Below are 24,985 nucleotides of genomic sequence, written 5' to 3'. Positions count from 1 at the left end.
TGGCAGCAGGATGGAGGGACGGCAGCAGGCAGCAGGCAGCAGGCGGCAGGCAGCACAGATTGCACAGATGTCATTGGCTCCCCGACTTGGAAGCCTCAGATTGGAAGAGCAAGAGGAGCGTGGAGCAAGCTGGCCAGGTTTGACACATTAAGAAATGGAGAGAGAAATGTTTTGAGATGTAAAGATTAACAGGATGACCGTGAGTGACGGATAGAATATAGGATACAATTTTTTGTTTTCATGAGAAAATTGTGATTTATTGAGTGGTTTGATGAATGGTTGGAATACAGTAGACATTTCTTGAAATAAAGGATTTAAATGATGCTCCACTAAGAGGTCTGGCATCTTCTGATTAATCATAATTAGAAATAGCGAAGACGGTTAAAAAAACAACTTTTCTAGACTAACAGTTACTTTTTGACAGACAAACAAACAGAAAAACTACAAAATCAATCAATCAATAAACAAAATTTCACAATTATTTTGTTGTTAATTGTAAAATGGTGCGGTGCTCCTGTTTTATCGTTCATTTTTATTCAAATGCAATTATAACCAAATCATTATGCGATGCTGATTTCCGCTAATTATAATGTTACATCACGACAGTGGTCTCGATTTATTTACTGCAACTGTTTACTGACAAAAAAAAATCAATGACAACTCAGAATGAATCAAAATGATGACAAAGCTGATGAAATATTAAATAATATTAAACGATTGCAAGTTTTCCTGCAGATGTATGACACACGGAAATTCTTTAAATAACTGTAGGTGATTTATAATAAAATACAAAACAGATATCCTGCAAAGGTGCACCCTGATCGACTGAGATGCATCATGACTGGATTTGATAAAGCGTTATAGGCGATGGTCAGTAATGATGCGTTCACTACTTTTTTTTTTTTTTATCACATTCATCCTTGCACACACAGGATGAATGTCTTGTTCAATAACACTTTGACATTTATGGGATCAAACCTATGATTGAAAGACAACCTGCTCTACCAACTGGGCCACCACAGCCAGTGGGCGTTGATTTTCTAGAAGATACAGGGAGGTCTGGTGCTCTGGCACCACTTACATGTGTCTGTAGATGAGTTGCATCAGATCTCAGTCAAGGAGTCAAAGAGTAGTCAGGTGGCAGCTACAGTTGACAGGTGGAGAATACGATTTGCTTTTTTTCATGAGGGCCCTCTCATGGAAACAGCATGGGAAGAAGTGCTGGCACAATCCTTTAAACTACATTTAAAATGACCATAGAGGTTATTTGTGTATTTCATCACTTGTAAACATGGTTGATTGTTTTGATGTGATGTGTCACTTATTCACAATTTTTGCTTTGATTGGGTATTTGATGATAACCTGTAACCTTTGCATTTCAATTTATTTTCAGTCATTAAATCATGCAATCATTCAATCCAGGTTCCGCGAGCTCGTTGTCCGTCAGTACAGATGTGTTATGTATGTATTATGTATGTTTTATTGTGTGGAGCTCAACTCTGTGATTGGCTGTGCCTCCTCGGGGTGGGGGTGGGGGTGGGGGCAAAGTGGGTGGGGAGCTTCAACAGTCGTCGCCTGCTTGCAGTCGTGTCTCGGAGCAAAGCGGCGCTCAGCGGCAGCAGAGGCGGAGGTGCAGGAGGAGGAGGAGGAGGAGAAACGACAGGCACGTCCCAAAGTTTGAGTCTGCACCTGTCCGGACGCAGCGGAGGCTCGAGAGGGGACTGGACACCTGGATCAGGTTGGTGGGACGAGACGGACAAAACCTGTCTTCTTTTGTTTTGGTTTTGGGTTTTTTTCCTCCTCGTTTTTTTTGTTGTTGTTTTTTTTTGATGGAACAAGTGCAATGCAAAAAAAAAAAGAATCCTCAACCAGGACTTTAGGAGACGATCCGATGTGAAAAGAGGCTGTGCATGTTTCGTTCTGGATTGTTGCGCGATAAAAGTTTAAAAGTCCATCGGCGGTTCTGGTTTTTACGTGAGCCAAAGTTTGGAAGTTGTCACGTCGGATGTGTTTTGGCGACCCGGTCCAGTCTGACAACACCAGCAGCTGATCTCAGTCTGGGAGCTTCAGAGTAATACCTGACTCCACTGCTTTGGAGAGAAATAGAGGAAAACACATGAACGCACGCACACAGAATGATAAAACATTCATAGTTTTATTTCGCAAATGTCGCAAACCAAAGTACATATTAATGATTTTGTTAGAATTTATGATATTGAATGTCATTCTTCTTGCAATCCTCAAGGAAACTTGCCCTCTTGAGCACATTTGAAACCACACAGACAAGGTTACAACACCATGAACCAATGCACCACGATTTTTGTCTGGAAGGACAGATTTCACCTCCCCCTCCTATTTTATTAGCCTGGAGCAAGGCACCTTAAAGAGAAATGGATTGGATTATCATGGTGAGATTTTCCTCCATGACCCCCCCATATGTTATTAGTATAGCACAGACACATGCATTCTAAACTGCTGAATTTAATTTAGATCCGTCACTCAGAGTAAAAATGTAATTTCCCTCATAATGTAACTTGAATATCATTTGCTCTTGCAGGATTCATTTTATAGCCGTATGAAAATTGTGTTGCCAGTCCATTTACACTCTTATCTGTGATCAACAAGGAGCAGTCAAGGTGTAATTTGATCTTGTGCCCAGTCAGAAAGGTGTGGGCTATGGCCCATAGCGCACCTCATTATTCACCCACAGGAATCTTTAAAATCAGTGCAAGGCACTGAACCACAGCTTCCCAGGCTCCTTCCATCCGTATTGTTTCACAGTACAATGACAACTGCTAAATTATTCACCACAACTGGTTTTGCTGTCCTGAGTCATTTAAGTGTTGGTATCTTGAATCTGAGGAAGGTCGGTGATCAAAGGACAGAGGTTCAGTGCTGTCCTTAATCCAGTTTGAACATTCAGATTAAAAACTTGAAGAATACCCAAAGCCCAGAGGCACTCGGCCCTCTCAGTTTAATTGAGAGTAATCGGAGTACTCACCCAGGTGTGCACAGCATACTGCTGACAGTAGCATATCAGTCATTTCCATCAGCTGGCTTTCGGCGATGCTACAGACATACTTCTTAAGAGATCATGATGAATTAACATCTTTTTAGATTGCTTTCACTTCTCCCATATAAACGTGTTTGCTCAAGGTGGCCTGACCCCTTACCCAGCAGCGACTAGACAAATACTGTATTCTCACTCCCAGAAATAATTAAAATCTGTCCAACTCCGCATCCACTTACCTGATCCATCCAGACTTTGTTTGCATTGTTTTACCTCCGATCGCTGCCAACATGAGGCACGAGCCAGGATATCCCCCCCCCCCCCCCCCCGAAAGGTGACGTGCCCTTTTGAGGGCTATCACATAGAGATAGACGACCTCTTGCAAAACGCCACGCGTGCCTTTGTATTTTGGCAGGAAACTGGAGCCACACATGTAGAAAGAATGACATGCAAACCCGACACAGTAAGGAAGTGTCTGCCTGCAGTTTCAAACCAGGAGCTTTTCTCGGTTTGAGGTGACAGTGCGAACCACAGTCCTAAATGTGATTGGAAAAAAAATGCCACAACTTTTACTGTGGAATCAGAAAACAATGAAAAAATGCTGAAGACTTTCTTCCTAGTAAATTTGACCCTGATGAAAACACGATATCTTTGGTTGTATGGATTAAATGTTTTGATCGTTGGAAATCATAGTTACAGCGAAGAGCCGAAACAGGTTTTTAACGATGTCACACCGGAACCTGATGATTTTAAAATCTTGTAGCAGGAGAAAATAAACGAACCAGTTAGTTCACTGTTCTAATAGTTCAGAAAATGAGCACATTATCTACTACTTTACCTCATCGACAACTCTCAGCTTACCAATTCCGGTAAATACACAGCCTGCGTGGTAATGCTAATTGGCAGGAAGCTGAGAGTGTCATCGTGTAATGACCTGTAATGAGAGGAGGCATGTGGAGGAAAGAGAAACCCTAAGTGGGTTTACCCACAAGCCCTCTTCACGCTGCTCTCAGGATATACAGTATTACGCAAGGCACATTAGTGAAACAGGTTCTCCACCGCTCCGCCGTCTCACCGTGCCACTGCCAATCTCTGTTATGAGCATTGATATCTTATACCGTTTACTTTGCATTACAATGGGGTGGCTTTATTACATTCCTCTAGCATTTAAAAGCAGTTGAGTGAGATGGTAAAGTCTCTAAAGTGTCTTTAGATCTTGTTCTCTAAAGGCTGTGGTTTGATTCGTGCGGTTTTACGTGAGCAGTGACTCATCAAGAGCTTCAGTCTTAGTGTTACTGGATCTCAGCGCTGCTTTCCACACAGCCGACCGTAACACACCCGTTGACAGACTTGGAAAATGGATGAAAATTTCTGGCACCGCATTTAATTGGTTTAAATCTTACTTGCAACATAGGGACTATTTATTGTTGTGCCAATAGGTAATTATGAATGTGAGTATATGAAAATCACTTGTGGGGTTCCTCAAGGCTCCATCCTTGGACCTCTTTTATGTAACATCGACAGGCTCCCTCTGGCTCAGATCAACGAAGATTACATCCTATCTTAATTATGCAGATGACACACAGCTCTATATATCAGCTTATACCTGCCGTGTGCCTGCATAAATGAAATTAATGAGTGTATGTGTCAGAACGTTTTACATTTTAACTCAGAAAAAACTGAGGAAAGGATTTTTTTGGCCCCAAAGAGAAAAAAGTTAAAAGTATTTCAAGAGTTCAGAGAAACTTGTTTATGCATTTATTTTCAGCAGACTGGATTACTGTAACAATAATAATAAATAAAGCTTAACAATGATGCTTTTACTTTATTTATTCTTCTTTTTTATGCCTTCCTAATCACCTTGTTTTACTGTTTTTCATAATCTTAATGGCTTAAACACCTGTCAAGACTCATAATCACCTTGTTTTAATGTATTTTCTTTATTTCCTTTTAAAGCACTGTGAATTGCCCAAAAACACGTTTACCCTGCCTTGATGGTGTAGTATGCCGCGGGAAGGACTTCATCTGTACATTTTGACACCGTAGTATGTAATGCCCCACGAATAACAGCAGTGTTAGACACAGTGCGATTCAATTTGACAGTATATTATGTGGCTCTGTGGCATATGGGGTCATAAACATCCTATTTGCTGTTTCCCAGAGCCACCTGCTGCAAAACCAGCAGGGAGGTTGAATAGTTGTAAAGAAAATGGGTTCTTGGTTGGTACAGAGGAGGCGTAGCTAAGTCATCATGGGTCTTCAACCTTGACAAGTACGAGGGAGACAATCCCACAAGAGGTATTGGTTTTGATTTCATTTTGAAGATCAGCCAACAAATATTCATCAACACTATGATCTATTTCCTTTTGGTGTCTGACACAGAGCACCCGGATTCTTTGTCTCTGCTGAGAGGAACACCCTCAGAACTAATTCAAGTCCATCGACTCATCTGGAAATTCCACTAGAAGAAAAAGAGGTGCAGACAGTTTTTCTATTATTGGAAGGAAATCTGCTGATTGGCCACGGACTTAAGTGCGCAGATAAGCTCCCCTGTCTTCTGCTTGGACACCCCACTGTAAAGCTCAGTCATCAAATGATTACCTTCAATTCAGCAGGGTGACATGTCCAGGCTTTCGCTACGACTTCTCCTTTGTGTTTAATACGTGCTCAGTCCTCTCATTGGTGGCTTCTTTTGTCTCAGGGGTTCAGAGCAGTCAGTGCCTCCTCCTGCTGAGGGAAGTTTTTTTAGCTTTACTGTTTGAATCAGCACTTTGCCATTGTTGAGTATTTAAACTTTTTCTTTTTTTTTTCTTTTAGAGTCAGAAGATTCACCAGGCATTTCACCCTGAAGCCATGTTTTCACACTCATGTGATGAAGCCACCTGTTTCAAATACTAACGGCTCTTTAACCTCGCCGGTTAGAGACTCGACTATACAGTGGTGTAGTGGTTAAGCACTCACTGCAGGAGTGTCATTTGCAAGTTCTGTTTGTAAGTTTGAGGTTCTCTCTGGGTCTCTTGTTTCCCCCCGACAGTACAAAAACATCTTACCTCACAGTTGAACAAATATTTCCAGTAATTACCCTTCATAATATACAGGCAAGTTATTTTTTTGTGTGACTTTTTTTCCTTTTTGGTGCTAACTCTCACCTGACTTCCCCCTTGGTTTTGACGAGTTGTGTGGGCAGGGCATGTAATATATATGGCCTTTGCCGTGGGCCGGTTGACTGGCTGGCACTGGCTTCATTCTGTCCCAGAGGACATGACAGAATGGCTGCCTGATGGACGGAAAGTGCTGTCTGCTGACTTTAAAAGTGCTGACATCTCCATATTGTCCCTCACACACTCACCCATGCGCGTGTGCGGGCACACACACACACACACACACACACACACACACACACACACACACACACACACACACACACACACACACACACACACACACACACACACCCACACCACTTTCATTCTGCCTAAATCTAATCTCTGGTATTCATTCTTGTTTCTTCACCTCACAATTTTTCTTTCTCTTCCACCTATCGCTAGGTTTGTCTGATTGATGCCACCCGACCCTTGTGCTCCCCGGGTAGCTGCAGATCTCTGCTCTGTCTGAATGCAGACGTGAATCATAGGGATTAGCATTCTGCTCGCCGTCTCTCCTGCCTGCCTCTGTCCCTTTTCTCGGTTTGTTTCCGCTTAACTTATGTCTGCACTCCATCTTCTATTTCTCCATACTTCATCTGTCCACTGCTCACCCCACTGCCAGGTCTTTCTTGGTGGTGAGCTGCACCATCACCTGTCATGATTGCTGCATTTAGAGCATCAGGGGGCCATTCATGGCGATCTATATGGCTTGATTGTCTGTGTCAACTTCGGTATTTGACCTTTTTTATTTTCCGCAATTCAAGCCGGTTCTGAATCTTTATTCTGAAGTAATATAAAATTGTCTATTCACACACTTCTTTTATTCACAACTGACCTGCTGCTGCTAGTGAACCAATCGTGTTTCATCCTCATCATTGTTTGAATATTTCATGCCTCTGGTTTGTGAAATTAACGTAAGATCCAGGTGGAAATGACTGAGGTTACATTAATTCACACTGAACGGAGGGGACTTTAGTGGGCTACCTGTACCATTGCAACCCTACTGTGAACTTCTCAAAATACCACGTGCTGTACAGTGCTGTAATAAAATAAATATTTCAGTGCTCACAAGCAATCATGTAGTATTTTATCATTGTTCTTCCTGCAGTAAACATTAAGTATATGTTGTTCATTGGTGGTAAAAATGCCTTTAATTCGGAGACATCAATTATAACAAACTAGCTCAAGCTTGAAATTTGCCTACAAGACAAATTGAGCACAGATTATTGAGGATGAAGGGCAGATTGTACGAAGCTGATATTGTGGCTCCCTGTAATTCTACATATTAACATGTTCACCTAACCAATGGGCTCACACAAACATTTACTATTTGTGTATGCACGTCCGCCTATGCACCGCATGAGTCTGTTGTTGCCCTGCTTGCCCGTATGTTGTATTTCTGTGTTCAGCTCCAGCGCTTAACAATTTACAAAATGCATTTTCCAGTTTTAATAGTAATTATCAGCAGGGGACATCAGCAGCCAGTCCCATTCCTTCACAGAGATACAGGGCCGACTTCATCAAAGTTGCTCCCCAGTGGCAGGCAGACACACCGTTGCTTCAGGCTGTCAAGAAGAGTGACACAAACATCCAGGACAGAGGACAGTACAGGCTGAAGACTAAATAGATTGAGGGTAACACACAAATCTCGTCTTGGACGAAATGAAAACTGATGCTGAATATTGAATTATTTCACTGTTGGTACAGAGGTGACCTTGAAAAGCCCTAAATATGCCGATAGAGAAAATAGACTTTGTGTTCATCTGGGCTGGTGATAAAATGATAGATTGTAGGCAGCTTTGTAGATGAAATTGTTCAGCTGCTTTGCTGCTGTCGAGAATCACAGAGGGCTTGTTTTTTTTCCCTCTTTGCTCTTTCATCTGTGTACAGCTCCATTTGTCTTTTTCTCTATTCTATTCCTTGTTCATTTCGCTGGGTTCAGGTTTCTGTGTGAGCCGATTTTTGACAGTTTGGATGACCTTCATTATTTTTTTACCTGAGTGATATTCAAACTAGTAAGGAGTGAGTGACAGGAAGGAACTAATGCATTCTCCTTGACAGACAGGATCCTCGTATGAAGTGCATTGCCCTCTCTGTGTTAAGTCATAGTTCTTTTGTTTTAAAAGGTCAGCAGTCTTGAGTGCTTTTCTCTCACAACCTCCTTTCTAATTTGCATGTACACTCAGTAAAAGCACAGAGTGCTCTTTTTCTTTTTCTCTCTCTCGCTCTCTCTCCCTCACCCCCCTTTCCTGTCTTTCATATCTGTCACTCACTGTATTCTGCACACCGTCTCACACACACAAAATCTACATCTATTCACACATTTGTGTGTAAGTGTGTGCGCACAGCCTCGTACTTGTCGGCATTGAAACGGCATAATATTTAATTGCCCAACTTTGTCACCATTATTGTGGCTGCAGAATGTCTGCCAGCCTAATTATGTGGAGGGCTATCTGAGGAGCTGGCTGGTTGTGAGCTGAGGCTCAGCCAAGTGTTGAGAAATCGACTCCACAGACAGTTTGCTTCCCCGAAGTGCTAAAAATACCTGTAAAACAGTCATGTTTGGGTCTGTAAATTTAAGTGTGCCTGTGTGCGTTTAAATGTGTGTGACTCCTTTTCCTCTGTGCCGCTGTGAGCCACAGGTTCAACTGTGCATGGTAGTTTGAGTCCTCGTCATGGAAGTTGGAGTCTTTGAGGAATCGTTGTTGTTTTTGTACACAGCTCAAGGTGACCTGCTCCCCACCGTCCACATTAACTTCAGACACAAAGTGGGGGCCAGCTCCCCGAGGTGACAAATAAATCAAGATGAGTGTGCACGTATCCCCACCAAAAGACAACCAAGCACATCAATAAGGCCTAGAGATAAATGATACCAATCCATTTTCACAGAGGCCTCACCATACTCTCACCATATGTATGCGCTTGCACTGGGTTTGCGGCTGGACACTGGGAATGTTGCACCTTTGTCTTGCCGATGGCAATTCTTCTATGGTGATGATTGTGGTGGGGATACCCACCTTAGCCGGTAGATCTCATGCAGCCTCACTTCTCGTGTTCCTGCGGTCTACTTTATCTTTATAAGCAGCAAATTGGAAGGGGTTAATTCAATTCCCCCCCTTGTGCACTGGCCACTGGCTCCTCAGTACTCTTTTCTGCTTTTCTCTTTGTTTGCAAAGTGTAATTACTTTTGGAGAGTGGCTTTACTCAGGCTATAAATAATGACAAATCAAGGCTGTCTCTGCATTTCACTATATGGAGGCTGGCTTGATAGGCTGTCTATTTGCCTGAGAAGGAAATCATTGTGGTCTGTAAATTTCCTGTTGAATGCTTGGTTGGAAAAATGTCATTGTTGGGTTCTGAGCTTGGAGGGAGAACCCCAAAATACTTTGGGAGATTTTGTGGGCTGGTGACTTTTCTAAGAATGATCTTTTACCTTCTATTATATTACATGATGGCCCTCAAAGAAGGAAGTTTCTTTTTAGATGTAAGCAAAGTTCTAATCTAAAACTAGTAAAACCGCCTTTGTAAATTGATTAACATATTGAGTGATATAGTAGTTAGCACGTTTGCCTTACAATGGGAAGACCCACATTTGATTCCAGGCTTGTAGCCTTTCTATGTTGAGATTGCACATACTCCCTGTGCTTGTGCAGGTTTTGTCCAGGTATTTCTGCTTCTGGTTGCAGTCTGTGTTTAAAACCATGCTTGTTGGATTAATTGTTAGAATAATTAAGTATTCTAAATCTGATGATGATGAACTGGATAGCTGCTTTCACCAATTGCTGTGATGGACCACAATCCCACTTGACCCTGAATGGGATAAAGAAGCATAAACAGTGAGCTGATATTATTAAGCTCCAGAAGGGAAAGAGGAGCTGCAGAATTGAGCATTAATCCTTTGATCATTTTACACAGGTCCACCTTTTCAAGTGACCCTGTTTTAAATTGTAACTGGGGTTTCAAATTTCTTTTGACATAGTAGATTGTACAAATTTAAATATTAAATATTCAAAATTATAGCTTCACACTGAACCAATGATAACATAATTCAAAATTGAAGAGTGTTTTGTGCTGTGTGTGTGTGTGTGTGTGTGTGTGTGTGTGTGTGTGTGTGTGTGTGTGTGTGTGTGTGTGTGTGTGTGTGTGTGTGTGTGTGTGTCTCTCTAATCACTGTTGTGTGGCTGTGTTGAGAGTGTGACATAGAGATGGATGAAAGAAGGAAAACGTGACACCTGGATCACCTGAGAGGCAACAGATTTATTTTCAATTCTCCCCATTTCATTAGCTTGGCATAGTTTTCTCTGTAGAAAGAATTAAAAAAATAGTGTCAGTGTGGGAGAGAGGTGAGGAGGAGGGGAGGAGCCGGTGAGACACGCGGTGACTGGCGGAGATGAAAGCAGCAGTGCGCGCGTGTTTGTGATTGTGTTTCGTGGTGAATTAAATCGTGAACCGTGAATCTGTTTCCGAGCCTCTTTGTTCCTTTGGAGTAAATAGGGTCACCTGCCAGTCTGCATCCATATGTGTAGATTACGATGTGTCTGTATGTTTTGCCCATGTTAATTTATGGGCATCTGGACTTGGCAAAGTGCTTCTGAATATAACTGTGCTCACTGTGGTGCATTTAGGTTGAGCGTTTCTATTTGCAATGTGCAAGAGAGATGTTCAGTTAAGGGCTTTTTAAAGAAGACTGAGTGTCTGCTTCACTTCCCCTTATGTCAGGCGTCTCATCCGTGGTTTGAGAAGTGTCCCATGGAAGTGGGTGAGAACTAATGCGAGACGATGATGGTGGACGACACCATGTGTACGTGCATGTGAAGTAGTGGGTACGTGTGTGAGACTGCTGAAGGGTGATGGCGGAAGAGAGACTTAACGATGAGGAAAATAAGCTGAGCAATCTCTTGTCTGTCCTGCCACTAAAATAATCATAATCATACTTTATTAATCCCTCGGGGAAAGTCCTTCTTTTTCCATATTGACCAATCCTATTTTTAGGATGCGGCGGTTGCTCTGGGACCCACAGCGGTGACACGTCGGCTGTGGGGTTTTGAACCTGCGTAATCCCAATCACAAGTCCGTTCCTCTATACCTCTAAGCCACTGCTACCTCCTAACAACTTGCACACACGCACACCTCTGCGCGTGTGTGCAAGCCGATGTATGTTTTGGATTAGCCAAGAGTCAATTTCATTGCTTAAATAAATCAATATACTGTTTGTAGCAGTAATGGTATACCTGCTCCTTTTTATGATGAATTTCAACTGTTTCGAATAATGTAAATGCATTATTTTCTGTCATCCTTAATTCCATTTGTCATCCCCCTCAGTCTATTCCTCATCTTCTCTTTTAGTGCTCTTAGTGTTGAGTTTAGTGAGAGATAATGGAGAAAAGCTGCCACTGAGTAATTACAGGGCGGAGAGGATCAGACGAGGAGGTTATGTTTGTACTTTATAGCTTTTCCTCCCACATCGAAAGTAGAAATGATTGCGCCACATATACATTTCACCAGCAAAGTGAATTTTTCTGTGTTTGTTGCTCCCATTTGGATGTCAAGTATGACTTTGAACCTCACAGTATTTGATGAATGCAATTGCATGTGTGTCAACGTGTGTGAGCAGTAGTAGACGGTCCCAAAACAGGATCAGACTGATTCTCTACATGTTTTTTGTCAGATATTTAACCCCAGGGCAGGTGTTTTTTTTCAAAATGTAGGAGGATTCTTTGTTTCACGCCAAGCCGGAAGATTTGGTTGAAAGTTCAGCTTCCTACATTTTTTCGTGTTTATTAAATGCAGTTGAGATCCAAATGTGATAAAAAGCATGACTCTACTTGTGCAAGTTCAATGGTTTTAATTGAATAATATAAGTGCTAAAATGGCATGTTTTGATGAAACAATTAATAGTTTTACTCTCAACATGTTTCTCTCATTATCATGATTTTTTTCTCAAAAATCACACTTCCAAAAGACTTCATCATCCTGTCCCTGATCTTTTTCCTACTTCTTCCCACCTCACATTTTGAAAGGACTGCCACACAGTGACCACATATTGTTAGTCGAGTTTATAAATACTTTTTGATTGAGTAAAATAAATAATAAGTTAATTAACGTCACGTTATCATCCCATACTCCATAGTTTGATCAGATGCGCTTGACAAAGGGTGTGTTCAAGTTCCGAATTGAAATCCTATTTTTAAAGGGAAAAGAGCTATTATTTTAGTAGTAGTTCTCACTTAAGATGTACTAATAAATCTAAATATTTATTTTCCTGGATGGAGTGATATAAATGGTTATTACAAAACATTTATTATCATTTTTTTTAATCTGTGAGGCATAAAGGCTTTAACGCCTAAATGATGGGTGTTTGTCCAGTACAAAATATGTATTAACAACAGAACCTTGAAACCCGAGCACAGAGTTGGAGGAAAAAAACAACGAAAACAGGAAAAACAGAGCTAAAACTGGTGAATAACATTACTGCTTAAGGGCAAGCAATTTATTTTTTTCTTTTTAACTTGGTTTTTCAAACTGCCTGAAAGTCCCAATTGATAACAGGATTAAAGCTTTTGTGATGTTCATCCGCAGATGTGTGACATGGTTTATTGTTGGAGTGTCTTTGAAACCAGTTTCAAGGTTTTCTAACTTATTTTTTCTGAGTTTTGCAGCTCACATCATTCATAGAAAATAAAAACCTGCAATTGCCCGCACGTACACAGCAGGTCCATTTTGTAACGTTCATACACAGTGTGAGGGACACCTCCCAGGTGTGTCCTCCTGCTGTCAGTTTGGTGCACCAAAACACCCTAGAGACACGAGAGAGAGAGAGAGAGAGAGAGAGAGAGAGAGAGAGAGAGAGAGAGAGAGAGAGAGAGATCGCCATGGTCATGCAGAGGGGAATCAGTCCCGTTTGTGCCAGGAAACCTCTCTTTTCTCCTTTGTGCTGCCGCTGATCTCCACAAGAACTTCTGTTTTCTTCTTTAGTTCCTCTATTAATCTTCCTAATCTCCTTTTAATCTGTTTTCTGTCCTCACCTGAGATCTGCTGTATGCTAACATTAAGGAGGAATTCAGCTGTTCCCCCCCTCCCCCTTCTGGGCAGGTCAGACCACAACCTGGTCCACCTCAGACCCTGCTACTTGCCTCTGGTAAAGGCACTCACCAACAAACTCAGACTGTCAGGACACAGTCTGAGGCAGCTGTGGAGACACTGCAGAGGTGCTTTGAGTTGACAGACCAGCAGATACTCTGAGCCACACGGTGAGGACATCACTGGCCTTCAGTCCAGACCTCTCTTAGGGGGGCACATTCACACCAGCACTGTCTGATCCAGACGAGAGTTCATTTCAGGGAAAGTCTGCTTTATTTGGGCATGTGTGAAAGCTCCCCCAGACTGATCCAGATCAAGGAAGTGAACTTTGGTCAACTTGAAACTGTGAGTCTCAGTTCACTTGCAAGTGAACTGAAGTCCCATCCATGGATTTTCCAGTGGACGGAGCAAGAGGACGTGACGTAGAGTGCAGTGTATTCTGGGTAGTAAACAGACAGACCTAACAGTGCAAATCCGAAGAAGCAGACACAGAAAGAAATAGTTGGAAAATATCTTGTGGGCAGAATCCACACAGATGGTGATATATCCGGTGACACATTCTGTGAATTCAAGCAATCACTGGCTCCAGACAGACCACCAACACATTTATCCTGTGTTATTTGATATTGAACTGTCTTTTCTATTTATTTGTGTGTTTTATTCTGTGTGAAGCGATACTTAAAGGAATTTCCCTCTGGGATCAATAAAGTATTCTATTCTTTTCTATTCTATTCTATTCTATTCTATTCTATTCTATTCTATTCTATTCTATTCTATTCTATTCTATTAAGAACACTATCTATTTACAAAAATACAGTTCTGGTCCTGAGAAACAATTTTGGTTTATGTGTAAAGCAAGAAAATGACAAAGACCTTGAACCTTGAAAAGTAAATGCATTTTTGTCATTATGCCATATTTGATTCTGCCTTCAGTGCAAAATACATTGAAATGTTGAAAAACCATGTCATGTCTTTGTCGCTCTTACTTTCATTTTGAATTTTGCAGCATTCCAAAATGGAACAAATTGCTCAAATTTTAGCTTTAATTTGCAAGTGTGCCTCAATAAATCATGTCTGCAAGTCTTCCTCTTAAGGCCAGTGTTTACTTCTGAGGACTCACAATTTCTGCTGCCTAAGCAGGATAATCAGAATTCTCCCTGACGCTGTGGCTTTGATGCTAATTCTACTTCACTAACAAAATGGCAGCTATAGGTTTCATTACTGCATCAGTGAACTCTTGGTTCAGCTCAGTGTTCAGTTACATCCAGCACTGTGACTAGAACAGATTGAACAAATCAGGAATAGCAATTAGTTTCATTAAAAAAGAAAAAGGTTTATTCTTTCTTTACACTTTACCAGATCTGACTTGTTGGTGGGAAGGTTTTGGACCACCGGCCTTGTGCTGGACACCCCCGCTCTAAAGAATCTCCCCCATGCACTCACCTCTGTCTCTGTCTCTTGGTATCACATTTGGTTCATAAGTAATCCAGTCACCACTCCATTGATGCTGGTTAGCAGGTAAAAATGGTTTATGTATCACCTTTCCTCATTGATTTGAAATCCTGTCTGCTGCAGGAGATCTTATTTTAGATTATTAATGAGGCTCTGCAACACTTTGTCTTTCCTTCCATCATGTGAGCAAATGAATGAAGAGGGCCAACAAGTGAACAAATGGCCCTGTAACCATGCACTGATAAATGGGGTTGAGGTAATGCAGTATCAGTGTTTATATCCGTGCATTCACTGCTGCTAATGTTGCCGGAATGACACCATAATCAGCTTTCTCATTGTGCGTCATTACAGGGGATGCTGGTGCTGTGTTCTCAACACAGATGTGTATTGTTACTGTCTGTTACTTATTGAGCCCAGGATAGCAATATGGATGGAGAGAATGAATGACTTCATCTTCTTTAGATCCATTTGACTCCAATGGACAAAATGCTCCTAGTTTAATTTTGAACAATTCTACTAATGTAGTTTATGTACTGTAGTGTAAAAGAATTGATAGGAATATCAGGGATACCTTGGGTAAGTTTCTAATCTGCTGTATGTGTTTCTTTCAGGTGGTGAATGGCAGCTCAGCTGATAATAAGTTGGGTAACGTCGCTCCGTCACATCCACTGAAGGCTGCTGGAAAACCCTCAAGAACAGATCCTTCATTCAGTTCAAGCTGTTTTTGTTCTCCGACTGACGACGACACACCTGGCAGTCACAACCAGGCTTTGGCAAACTGTTTTCTACCTCTTTTTGACTCTGCCTATCACGAGAAGCAGTTTTTTGAGGTGATCATCCTGAAAGGAGATGGAAGAAGGGATTTTTTTTTTCAACATTTGACAGCTCTGACCCACTTATCACGCTCCAACTAGCCGGGTGAATGGAAAACTAGGTGGCAGCATCTGAAAAGGTGGTTCACTGTTTTATAATCAGGGCCATTGATTGACTGACCTCCTGGTCTAATTAGCCTCACACACACACACACACACACACACACACACACACACACACACACACACACACACACACACACACACACACACACACACACACACGGTTCCTGGCCTCTGCAAGCGCTCTTATTAGCTCTGGTGTTTGTAACACTTGTGCCTGACTCCTTGTGAAGTGACACAATACCCAGCTAAAACAGCTGAAATCAACTAAGTGTTAGAAGTCTGTCTGCATGCCGTTAACTGCCTTTGAGAACAGTGACCTTCACTGTGATCACAGACATTTGGGGGTGTGTGTGTTTGCATTAGCAGCAGGCAATGTCACGTCCTGTCTGGTCTGATTGAGAGTGAGAATGAGAGCTGATGTGGCAGAGTGGCTCTGATGAATACACTGAAAAAGAATTACCGCCTGAGGTCAGACACTGAAATCAGAAAGCCACTGAGCGTCATTGGACTTCTTAGTCGCTTTCTCAAATGGGCGACACAAAGTAGTCCATATTAATTGGAAGGCGTGTGCAAGTTTGTGTGTATGTTTGTGTCTGTCACATTGTCAGAGGAGATTATAGCCAGAACTGACTAGGTCATGTCACATTGACTGACCTACATTTGATAAAATAAACTGGTCACCAGAGGAAAATGTGTTTTCAAGACCTGCCATGATCACCATATACACACCTTAGTTAAATCGATCTTACTCCAGGACCCGAGGGTCGCTCTGTATCCTTCTTACTTTATACTGACCTTCACAAATCAAAGACTGTCTGCAATATAATTTTGTAAACCAACTTCTCGACTTTTGCCTTTCCTTCAGCGTTGCCCCTCATGAACACGTTCCCTTCCTTTTCCACACCTCCACCCAGCACACCAACAATCCAGTCAGTGTGTAAGCCCTGTCTTCGGGCTCCGTGGAGGATGAACGATGTTCCCACATTTGACTATGAGTTGCTGCTGTCCCCGGCCAGCTCCTCCCTCCCCGGCAGTCCTGGCGGTGGCAGCAGCAGCCCCCCTCTGGCCCTGGTTGGGGTGGACACTGAGCAGCGTACCGCCTTGGCTTTTGTAGGGCTCCTCATGCTCTTCCTGGTCTTCCTGCTGGTCAGGTGCTTCAGGATCCTGCTGGACCCCTACAGCCGCATGCCTGCATCATCCTGGACTGACCACAAGGAGGGACTGGAGAGGGGTCAGTTTGATTATGCACTGGTGTAGGGTGAAATGTAAATTTGGCATGGACAGGGAATTTTTGTTTGCACATTGAGAATATTTGAAAGCATGGACTAGTTTAGAACTTAAGAATGGAGTCAATAAGTCATATTGTGAATGCACTGTATGAGTGGGGTTTACCTATATTTAGAATAATCCTGGCTCATATCACTGTGTAATGATGTACATACATATGTGACTGCAGGACATACACAACAATGACAACTGTGGTTCAAGAGGCTCACCTTGCAGGCAGAACACTCACTTAAGCCCAGATGTATGACTGCAAAGGACAGAAATAATGAGCTGCACAGCTGCCTTAACCTGACCTAGTAGTCAAATATGCTACCACACAGCAGCATCGCTTTAGGGCTAGGTTTTCCAAACTCCAAAGCTCATCGGTTATAAAACACACCATGATTTTGGGAATACTCACACACACACACAACATAGCTCATGAGTCATGACCTCAAAGCGCTCCATGTGTATAACACAGGCAAAACTGAAATCAGAGAGTTTACAGTTCGGCAGATGCCCCTTTAATGAAGCAAGGCCCATGACAAAGCATCAAGTTTCATGTGCTGCTCAAGGAGCACAAACACTCTTTATTTTTTTAAGCTGATTCTGATTGTGACACTGATCCTTGAGCCGCACTGCAGTTCCAGATGCTTTTTAAAGATCATGCAGGTAGTTTGTCTCCATGAGATTTCTTTCTGTGTACGTTTTGTGTATTGCTGTATCTATAACTGACAAGCCATATTAAAAAAAAAAAACCTATATGATCCATTATTACTGCAAGTAGAGTTTACGTTACCTGGTTGTGTCCTTTGCCTTAGCCAGCCTGCCAAGTGTCGTGATGAAGCAAACAGCAACCTGTAGGCAAAAACTTTATTTTTCTATTCTGGGCTCACGTTTTGGAGTCTCCTTTTTGCAATCTTTTCTCTTCCTTTTTCTGTATCAATCTTTAGATTGTGGATTTTTGAAGTAGTCATGCAGCTCAAGTCTTAGAAAGATGCAAAGCGGATCACTTTGCTAGTTTCTGTTTTGTAATTGCATAGTTTTCTGACTATGTGCTTTGTTTTTTGATACACTGAAATGAGACTGTAAAAAAAAAAAAAAAAAAAAAAAAATTCTCTATCAGTTACTCTTCTCTAATTTCCACTGATATCTTGACTGTGAAAAGGGTTGAAATTATTTATGTTGGGAATTAAATAAAAAAGTCTGCTATTTACTTCTCTAACCTTTCTGTGTTGGTTTTGCTTTTGTCAGCCATAGTGCAATGGTGAAACTTAAAAGTGCAAAAAGGGTGCAAAGACAAGGAAAGTAAAGCAGGAAAGAAAAAAACATGGATTATCATATAACCAACTTAGGCATACATGTGGCTGAATACTTCCACGTTACGGCCGACAGTTACAGAAGAATCTGTCTGGAATGGGCAGAGTATGAAGTATGATAATAAATACTGGACTTTTGTGAACTGGTTTGGAAAATCCAACAACACTGCATGTTATTTTGTAAGGAAGAGCTGACTAAATGACGAGGCTAAAGGAATTGCAGTGAAGTAAAAAAAGCTCATCTAGACTTTCACCACGGGTAATGCTAAAGGTTCGGGTCGGGTTACGGCATAGCTTTACGCACTGCAGTAGTGGTAAATCCCAAAACATTGGTAATACTATACTCAAAGGCAAAAAGTGTCATGTTCTCTTAAAAGGGTTACTCTATACCCCTGCCATTGACAAAACAAGAATGGAAATAAACAAGAAGACAAAGATGAAAAATATAACCCACAATACTTTATTGTCATTTATGTCGCAGGACAAAAGTTTATAATATTTAATGTGAATCACTTTGATTTTTCAGACGGCCAATTTGTGTCAGAAATCTTTGTTTTTTGTTTTTGCACAAGATGTTCCATCATGTCCGATCATTTTATGGATTTTCAGCTAGAAGTTGGAATCCGTGTGGCTGGATGCTCGTCATATCAGCTTTCTGGTAAGTCTCCAGCTTTAGGTGTCAGGCTCACAGTACACACCTGGAAAACTGAAAGCCATTGCTGTCTGTGTTGTGAAGTGCAGGGATGCATTGATGCAAACAGATTATGTTGATTCAAGTTTGTCATTGAAGCTGAGTTACAGTAAGCACACACAACTGTCTTTTCTAAGTGACAAACAAAAACAAAAAAATGCAAACAGACAATAAAGATACATAAAGTATACAAAGGGTCCCGGGTTAGAACATGATTATGTAACATTGTCTGGGCTGAAGACGGCGCAGCAGCCTTGAATGTTCAAAGAGAAGCATTATCATTAATTAGCACCATAGAGCATAGCAATGTTTGCAAGTTTCTTATGGCAAAGTTCAGACAGTGTAAGTTTCCCTACATGTTAGATAAGACATCGTGGTGATGTTGATTGTCATGACAAGTTTAATGTTTTTGTTGATTTGCATGGTGAACAGAGATAAAATGCCAGTAATCAACATATTAGCTTTTCTGGTTTCTGCCTAAACAAAACAAAGTCAGGAGCACTTAAAGCCTTCATTCCTGGATTTACTGTTTTTGCTTTGCCTTGACATTAAGCCACATCTACATTTCACTTAAAAATATACAATTAAAATTTGAGGAAGCAAGTTTGGTAATATTGGTTTTTCAGCATTGACACAATACAAAAGACATACACAACAATAAAACCTAGCAAAAAAAAAAAAAAAATCATTTTTGCAATCAGGATTCAAGACTGCACTTTCTTTGTACAGCGTAAAAGTCGGTATATTGTAGCACCTTTTTTTACTCTTTGAGAGAAAAAAAATCTGAGAAATGAAACATGACCTGATGGATAATTGTGTGGGTGTGGGTGTGGGTGTGTGTGTGTGTGTGTGTGTGTGTGTGTGTGTGTGTGTGTGTGTGTGTGTGTGTGTGTGTGTGTGTGTGTGTGTGTGTGTGTGTGTGTCTGTGTGCGCGTGAAATTTGAGGTTTTGTGTTTACTTGTGCATGGTCACTCCAGAGCAGTTCTTCTAGTTACAGCGTATCATGTCATGTACCTTTGAGAGTGCTACTGTATTCAGCCCTGTGTCTCACTGTGTTGTAAACCGGGCTCGGCCCTCAGACATCTAGCTTACGTTGAAGTCAGAGAAGTCAGATAGTCAGCTTTGTGTCACTTCAGCTACCAAAATCTGGCTCTTGGTTAAAGCTTTATTCTCCCGAAGCATGAATCTTTAAGAGTTTGCGGTAAAACTAGAAGAGGCTAAACGACTTTGACAACTGACAGAGGAGAACAAAATTGGACTTATTTGAAAAAGGCTGGGTCTCAGGTTCAGAATCAGTGCACCTGAAGTCATGATCCCTTAAAGGAAGACTATAATCGTGACCTGATCTATCTTCTTGTAAGCCTAGGAGATACTCACCAGTGGGTTCCCTGCTCATGGTGGATGCTGAGGGACACTAGCACCCTCTTTTGTGTGAAAGACAGCATCACAGTATGGTACTGAAGTGACCAAATGTGACAACACACACATGCAAATACACTAATCCCTGCTTCCTGCTGCCCGAGGACAGGACCAAAATCTGTCACGTATAGCAGAACACAGCTTGGTGTTTTCTCTTGTAAAAAAAAAAAAAAAAAAAAAAGTTGGCATGCAGCTTCATAACAGAGTGCTATAGACTATCAAACCTGAACCATGCTGTGTAAATGTTGCAGTCCTTCGTGTTTACATTTCTTTTTCAAACAGCACAAATACATAAAATGACATACTATATTGAGAAGGGCAAACATGACAAATCTTGATTCCCAGTGTTGTCATTTTTAACAAGATCACAGAGAGGTGAGAGAGCTCTTAGACCACTGTGGCGACAACCTTTTCCTAATATCCTTATGGTTTCCCAAAAAAGCTAATTTAGATGACAATTTTCCATTTAAATACAACCACATCTGCATCCAAGTCATTCTGGACATTCTTTGCTTCCTCTGAACTCCCTGTTTGTGTATTTTTTGTGAGGTTTGTTTGCAAAAGTGCTTCAATGAGTCACATTTATTAAAGGAGCTAGCTGTAGTCCAAGGCCAAAAACACCTCTCTGTCATCTCCTCCACTGATGCTCTCAGTGGAGAATGAGTGCTGGGTCAAGTAGGCGAAAAAGGGAATAAGAGTCAGGTTAAAAAAAAACAACAAAAAAACAACACAAAACATGAACATATAATATCTTGAACAGTAACAAAGTGGTGGTAGTGTCGGGCTGATGGAGTCAGTCTTTCATAGCCCTTGATTACCGTCCCCCTGTTTGTGAGATGGTCCTGTGGGGCGACTGGTTGAGGAATTACTGGATAAAAGAATAAAACTCAAAGGCCTCAGGAGACATTCCAGAGCAGGACTGTAAGCACACTCTGAGCTCAGTGCAGGTGGATGAGGAGCTTGATGCGCAGGGCTTCTCCTATTTCTCCTTGTAGGTAGTCACTGTCATGCTGTTCCTCCAGCTGGTGTAGTTTTCGTGGCCCGAACAGTGGCAGACTGGTAATATCCAGCCGGTAAGATCCTGGTGGAGGTGGCCTCTTGCCGAGGCGGAGCACGCTCTTTCCGTCACGGCGTTCCAGCAGGCGGAATTGTTCGTTGGCGTTGCCGTGGGTTATGACATAACGCACGTGGTGCAGCAGGGGCTGCAGGGCGGGACGGAGCTCTAGCAGAGGCTCCTTGTTGAGCAATGAGGCCCGTGAGATGTTCAAGGGGAGAGAGTCCTGGATGTCCACACTGGCCATACTCACTGTGTGCTCCTGCAGAGAGGACAAGGGAAAAAAAGCATGACTCCGTTTGACTGAAAGTGGCAGGCACTATGACACTCACCGGGATTCCATTTATTAACAAACTGACCTGGTTGAGTTCATTTCCATCAGCATTGCGCTTGTGTCTCGCGTTCTTTCCTCCGCCGTTGATCTTACATTCGTAGCAAGCCTCAGGAGACAGACTGTCATCCTCCTCGCCCTCTGCAAACTGGCCAGGGAAGCCCGAGCCTGTTATGCAATGTCTGAGCAGAGACAACGCAACAAAGGCCAGAGGGATGAGAGGCATATCCTTCTAAACTCATCGCCATTAGTACATGGTACAAAGGTTTTCTTTGATAAGATGTGACACCGTGTTATTTCTAGAAACAGTCCCTGCCAAATTTAATGTCAACTCACCCCTGTCCTGCTCTATAGAAACCTCCAGGACAGCCACACAGGTAGCCTCCATCAGTATTGGAGCAGCCATAGATGCAGGGGTTTGTGCCTGTGGAACATTCATTCACGTCTTGGCAGCCACCAGCATTCTGCTCAAAGTCAAAGCCGGAGGGACACACACACTTGAAACTGCCCAGTGTGTTGTAACATGAGGCCGAGCCACAAACGGATCCTCCCTGGCACTCGTTTTCATCTGCAGACAGAACGACGTATGTATCACCAGATGATGCATATTCAACAATTAAAAAACATATAACAATTTGACCACCTGAGTGCATTACATTTCAACAAAATAATGAATACTGACATCAAATAATAGGTACATATCTTGCAAATATAAATACTTGAATTAACTTAAGGAAAACAAGGCTGTGCATTAGTCGTTGAGTGTATTGAGAGTTGAGTGATATTGTAAATAACGTATACATGTAATTGCAGCTTGATACCATTCTGATATAACACATTACAAAATATACTGATGAAATCGATATACTGAAAAGTCACAATCAATGGTTATAGCCTCTCAAAATCTGAAGATCCTAATAAATCCAGATAATTAACTTTTAATTAAAATAAATATCTTAAAAAAAAACCATTTTCCATAACATAGAACCATTGACTGACCAATAACTGGATTTGGAGGGAGATAGTAAGATAGTAAGATTGGTATTGAGCTTTGTAAAAGGCCCATTAAAAACATATTAAAGAAAAAGTGTCATTGAACTTTGACTAAAGCAAATATTGTTTTAGTTTGCTTGTAGTTTAACGCTAATATCCACTTATTATATTAATCCAGGTTGTTTTAATTCAGACAATTTTATGAATGCCTGTGAGCAGAAGTTTTGATTTACTTTCACAAAATGTCCTAAATTATGATTGTTTACAGGTTTGTAAATGTATAACAAAGTAGCCTCCCAATAATTATTTTTTTCTGTATGCGCGGTAATACTCCCAGTGAAGCCTCTGATCCGTCCACTGATTGAGTCACAGTAACTTACCCACACACTGGTTCCACTGGTAGTGCTGCACGTAACCTTGAGGACAACCGCAGCGGAAACCTCCCAGCATGTTCTGGCAGCCGTGTTGACAGCGGTGGTTACTGGTGCATTCGTCCACATCTGAACAAAATCAAAATAAAGACTTTTTACATGTGCAAGGTATCTGTAGTTACAACTTCTGCATGTCAAGACCATACATCTTGATCTCTTTTGATCAAAAAACACCTCATCGGACAGTCTTCCACATCACTCTCCTCCAACTACAGTGAATTGACTGTAAAGGATGTCTGCTCACCCTCACACTCCATGCCTGAAGTGTCCAAGGAGAAACCCTTTGTGCATTCACAGTTGAAGCTACCAGGTGTGTTGACACAAGATGCGCGGGAACCACAGGCAGTAGTCTGAGCTGAACACTCGTTGTTATCTGCAAAGTTAAGATGAACAAAAAGAGAGCTTATTTTTTACTGTTACCTTTTAAAAGATGGCATTTTTGTTTGAATGTAATTATTATACGCTAAGGACTATATTTTCTGTTTCATCTCTCTTTAAAAAAAATAAATAAATCAAAGTCGGAAGAAGTGTCTGTGGTCTTCTGTCTTGCTCTCACCAATGCAGGCGGTTTGGTGCTGAGTAAAGCCAGGTGGACACTTGCAGGTAAAACCTCCGATGGTGTTGACACAGAGGAACTGACAGTTGTGCTGCTTTGTTGAGCACTCATCCAGATCTTAGAGAGAGACAGGGAAGCAGACATTACAATGAAAACTGATTTACTCGCTTGAATCAATAAAGCATTTAAACCACTTGTTTTTTTTTTTTAAATATGACATGAAGCTAATAATGCATTTGGGGGGGAGAAATCATTGTCAATTTATTATCTCATTTATTAGAAATTATGTATTAATCAATTATTAGAGGAGCGAAGACTTAAAGTGTGGAGAAAGCAACATGATAGTAAGATAGTTCCACACAATCATCATCAAACAGCAACAGACCTTTGCAGGTCTTTCCATCCGGCTGTAAGCTGTATCCTCTGGGGCATGAGCAGAGATAGCTACCCTCTGTGTTTTTACACAGGAAGTTACAGGGCTTCGGTGATAGAGCACACTCATCCATATCTGAAACGTGCACACAGTTAGAAAAGTATTATGAGGCATAAACGGGTGTAAATGTTTTAAAATATTTGGTAATATCAAACCTGAAACCCCATAAATATTCAACATTTATGAATTCTGGAAAAAAAGTAAGAATATAATGATAATGAGCATTAGCAAGACAGAAGCCAACGTACCAACACAGGAGGTTGCAGTGAAGTCGGTTTTGTATCCGACATCACAGTGACAGCGGAAAGATCCAATGGTGTTGATGCACTGACCGTTGTGACACAGATCAGGCATTACCTGGCACTCGTTGATATCTGAAAGAAGAGCACATTTTTAAAGTACACACACACACACACACACACATGCATAGACGCAGACACGCACATCTTTACAAAGCCTTGGTATTATTACTAAACTTCTTACCTCTACCGTCAGTGGTGTAGCCGGGGCCGAGTGGGCACATCTTCTTGTACTGAACAGTGCCAGGGAGAGGGCAGAGCTCACACTGTGACCCCCAGCCTCGACCTGTGTTGCAGCAGCACTCCGACTTGGTCACACTGTTCCTGTTGGTGGATGACTGCTGGCACATGGTCTGAAGAACCTCAGAGAAACAATAGCCCTTTCTGTTGTCTGAAGAAGGGTAAAACAAAAGTGTATTGAGTTATGAACTGAAGACCATCATGTTTCATCTTGTTTTCTAAAGTCTCTTCGGGTTGTTGGAAAATAGAGACCGCCATAAGTACAACGTTAACTCCAGCAGTTTAATTTTTACAGTCTGTGACAACAGCCTTTTAAAGCAGTAATAC

At 41.6% G+C, this 24,985-nt stretch overlaps 2 protein-coding genes across 3 annotated transcripts in view; one reads left to right on the top strand and one right to left on the bottom strand.

Annotated features, from left to right (window-relative positions):
- Window positions 1–1,597: 1,597 nt before the first annotated feature.
- ctxn1 (cortexin 1) lies at window positions 1,598–18,114 on the top strand. 2 transcript variants are annotated; one of them, XR_013935706.1, is made up of 3 exons: window positions 1,598–1,738; window positions 15,300–15,640; window positions 16,492–18,114. XR_013935706.1 is itself a non-coding variant. In XM_080473265.1 (2 exons), the coding sequence occupies exon 2, from the start codon at window positions 16,503–16,505 to the stop codon at window positions 16,881–16,883; it is 381 nt and encodes a 126-aa protein (XP_080329391.1). In that variant the 5' UTR covers window positions 15,540–15,640; window positions 16,492–16,502; the 3' UTR covers window positions 16,884–17,976. The 2 variants fall into 2 exon arrangements, 1 of the variants encoding a protein (XP_080329391.1); XM_080473265.1 differs by lacking the exon at window positions 1,598–1,738 and having other exon boundaries at window positions 15,540–15,640; window positions 16,492–17,976.
- Window positions 18,115–18,650: 536 nt separating this feature from the next.
- fbn2b (fibrillin 2b) overlaps window positions 18,651–24,985 on the bottom strand; it is a 68,919-nt gene continuing 62,584 nt past the window's right edge. The window contains exons 57-65 of the mRNA XM_080473248.1: window positions 24,603–24,809; window positions 24,368–24,493; window positions 24,072–24,194; window positions 23,687–23,803; window positions 23,375–23,503; window positions 23,080–23,199; window positions 22,043–22,274; window positions 21,735–21,888; window positions 18,651–21,637 (exon numbers count right to left, since the gene is read on the bottom strand). Of these exons, the coding sequence (XP_080329374.1) occupies window positions 21,260–21,637; window positions 21,735–21,888; window positions 22,043–22,274; window positions 23,080–23,199; window positions 23,375–23,503; window positions 23,687–23,803; window positions 24,072–24,194; window positions 24,368–24,493; window positions 24,603–24,809 (1,586 nt within the window). The 3' untranslated portion in view covers window positions 18,651–21,259. The remainder of the gene's footprint in view (window positions 21,638–21,734; window positions 21,889–22,042; window positions 22,275–23,079; window positions 23,200–23,374; window positions 23,504–23,686; window positions 23,804–24,071; window positions 24,195–24,367; window positions 24,494–24,602; window positions 24,810–24,985) is intronic.

This window comes from Lipophrys pholis (genome assembly GCF_963383615.2).
Source record: "Lipophrys pholis genome assembly, chromosome: 10".
Lineage (NCBI taxonomy): Eukaryota > Metazoa > Chordata > Actinopteri > Blenniiformes > Blenniidae > Lipophrys > Lipophrys pholis.
This window is presented reverse-complemented; position numbering and strand designations above follow the sequence as displayed.

What these genes read in the sequence shown, in the direction of transcription:
- ctxn1 (XM_080473265.1), top strand. Translation starts at nt 16,503, where the DNA reads ATGAACACGTTCCCTTCCTTTTCCACACCTCCACCCAGCACACCAACA.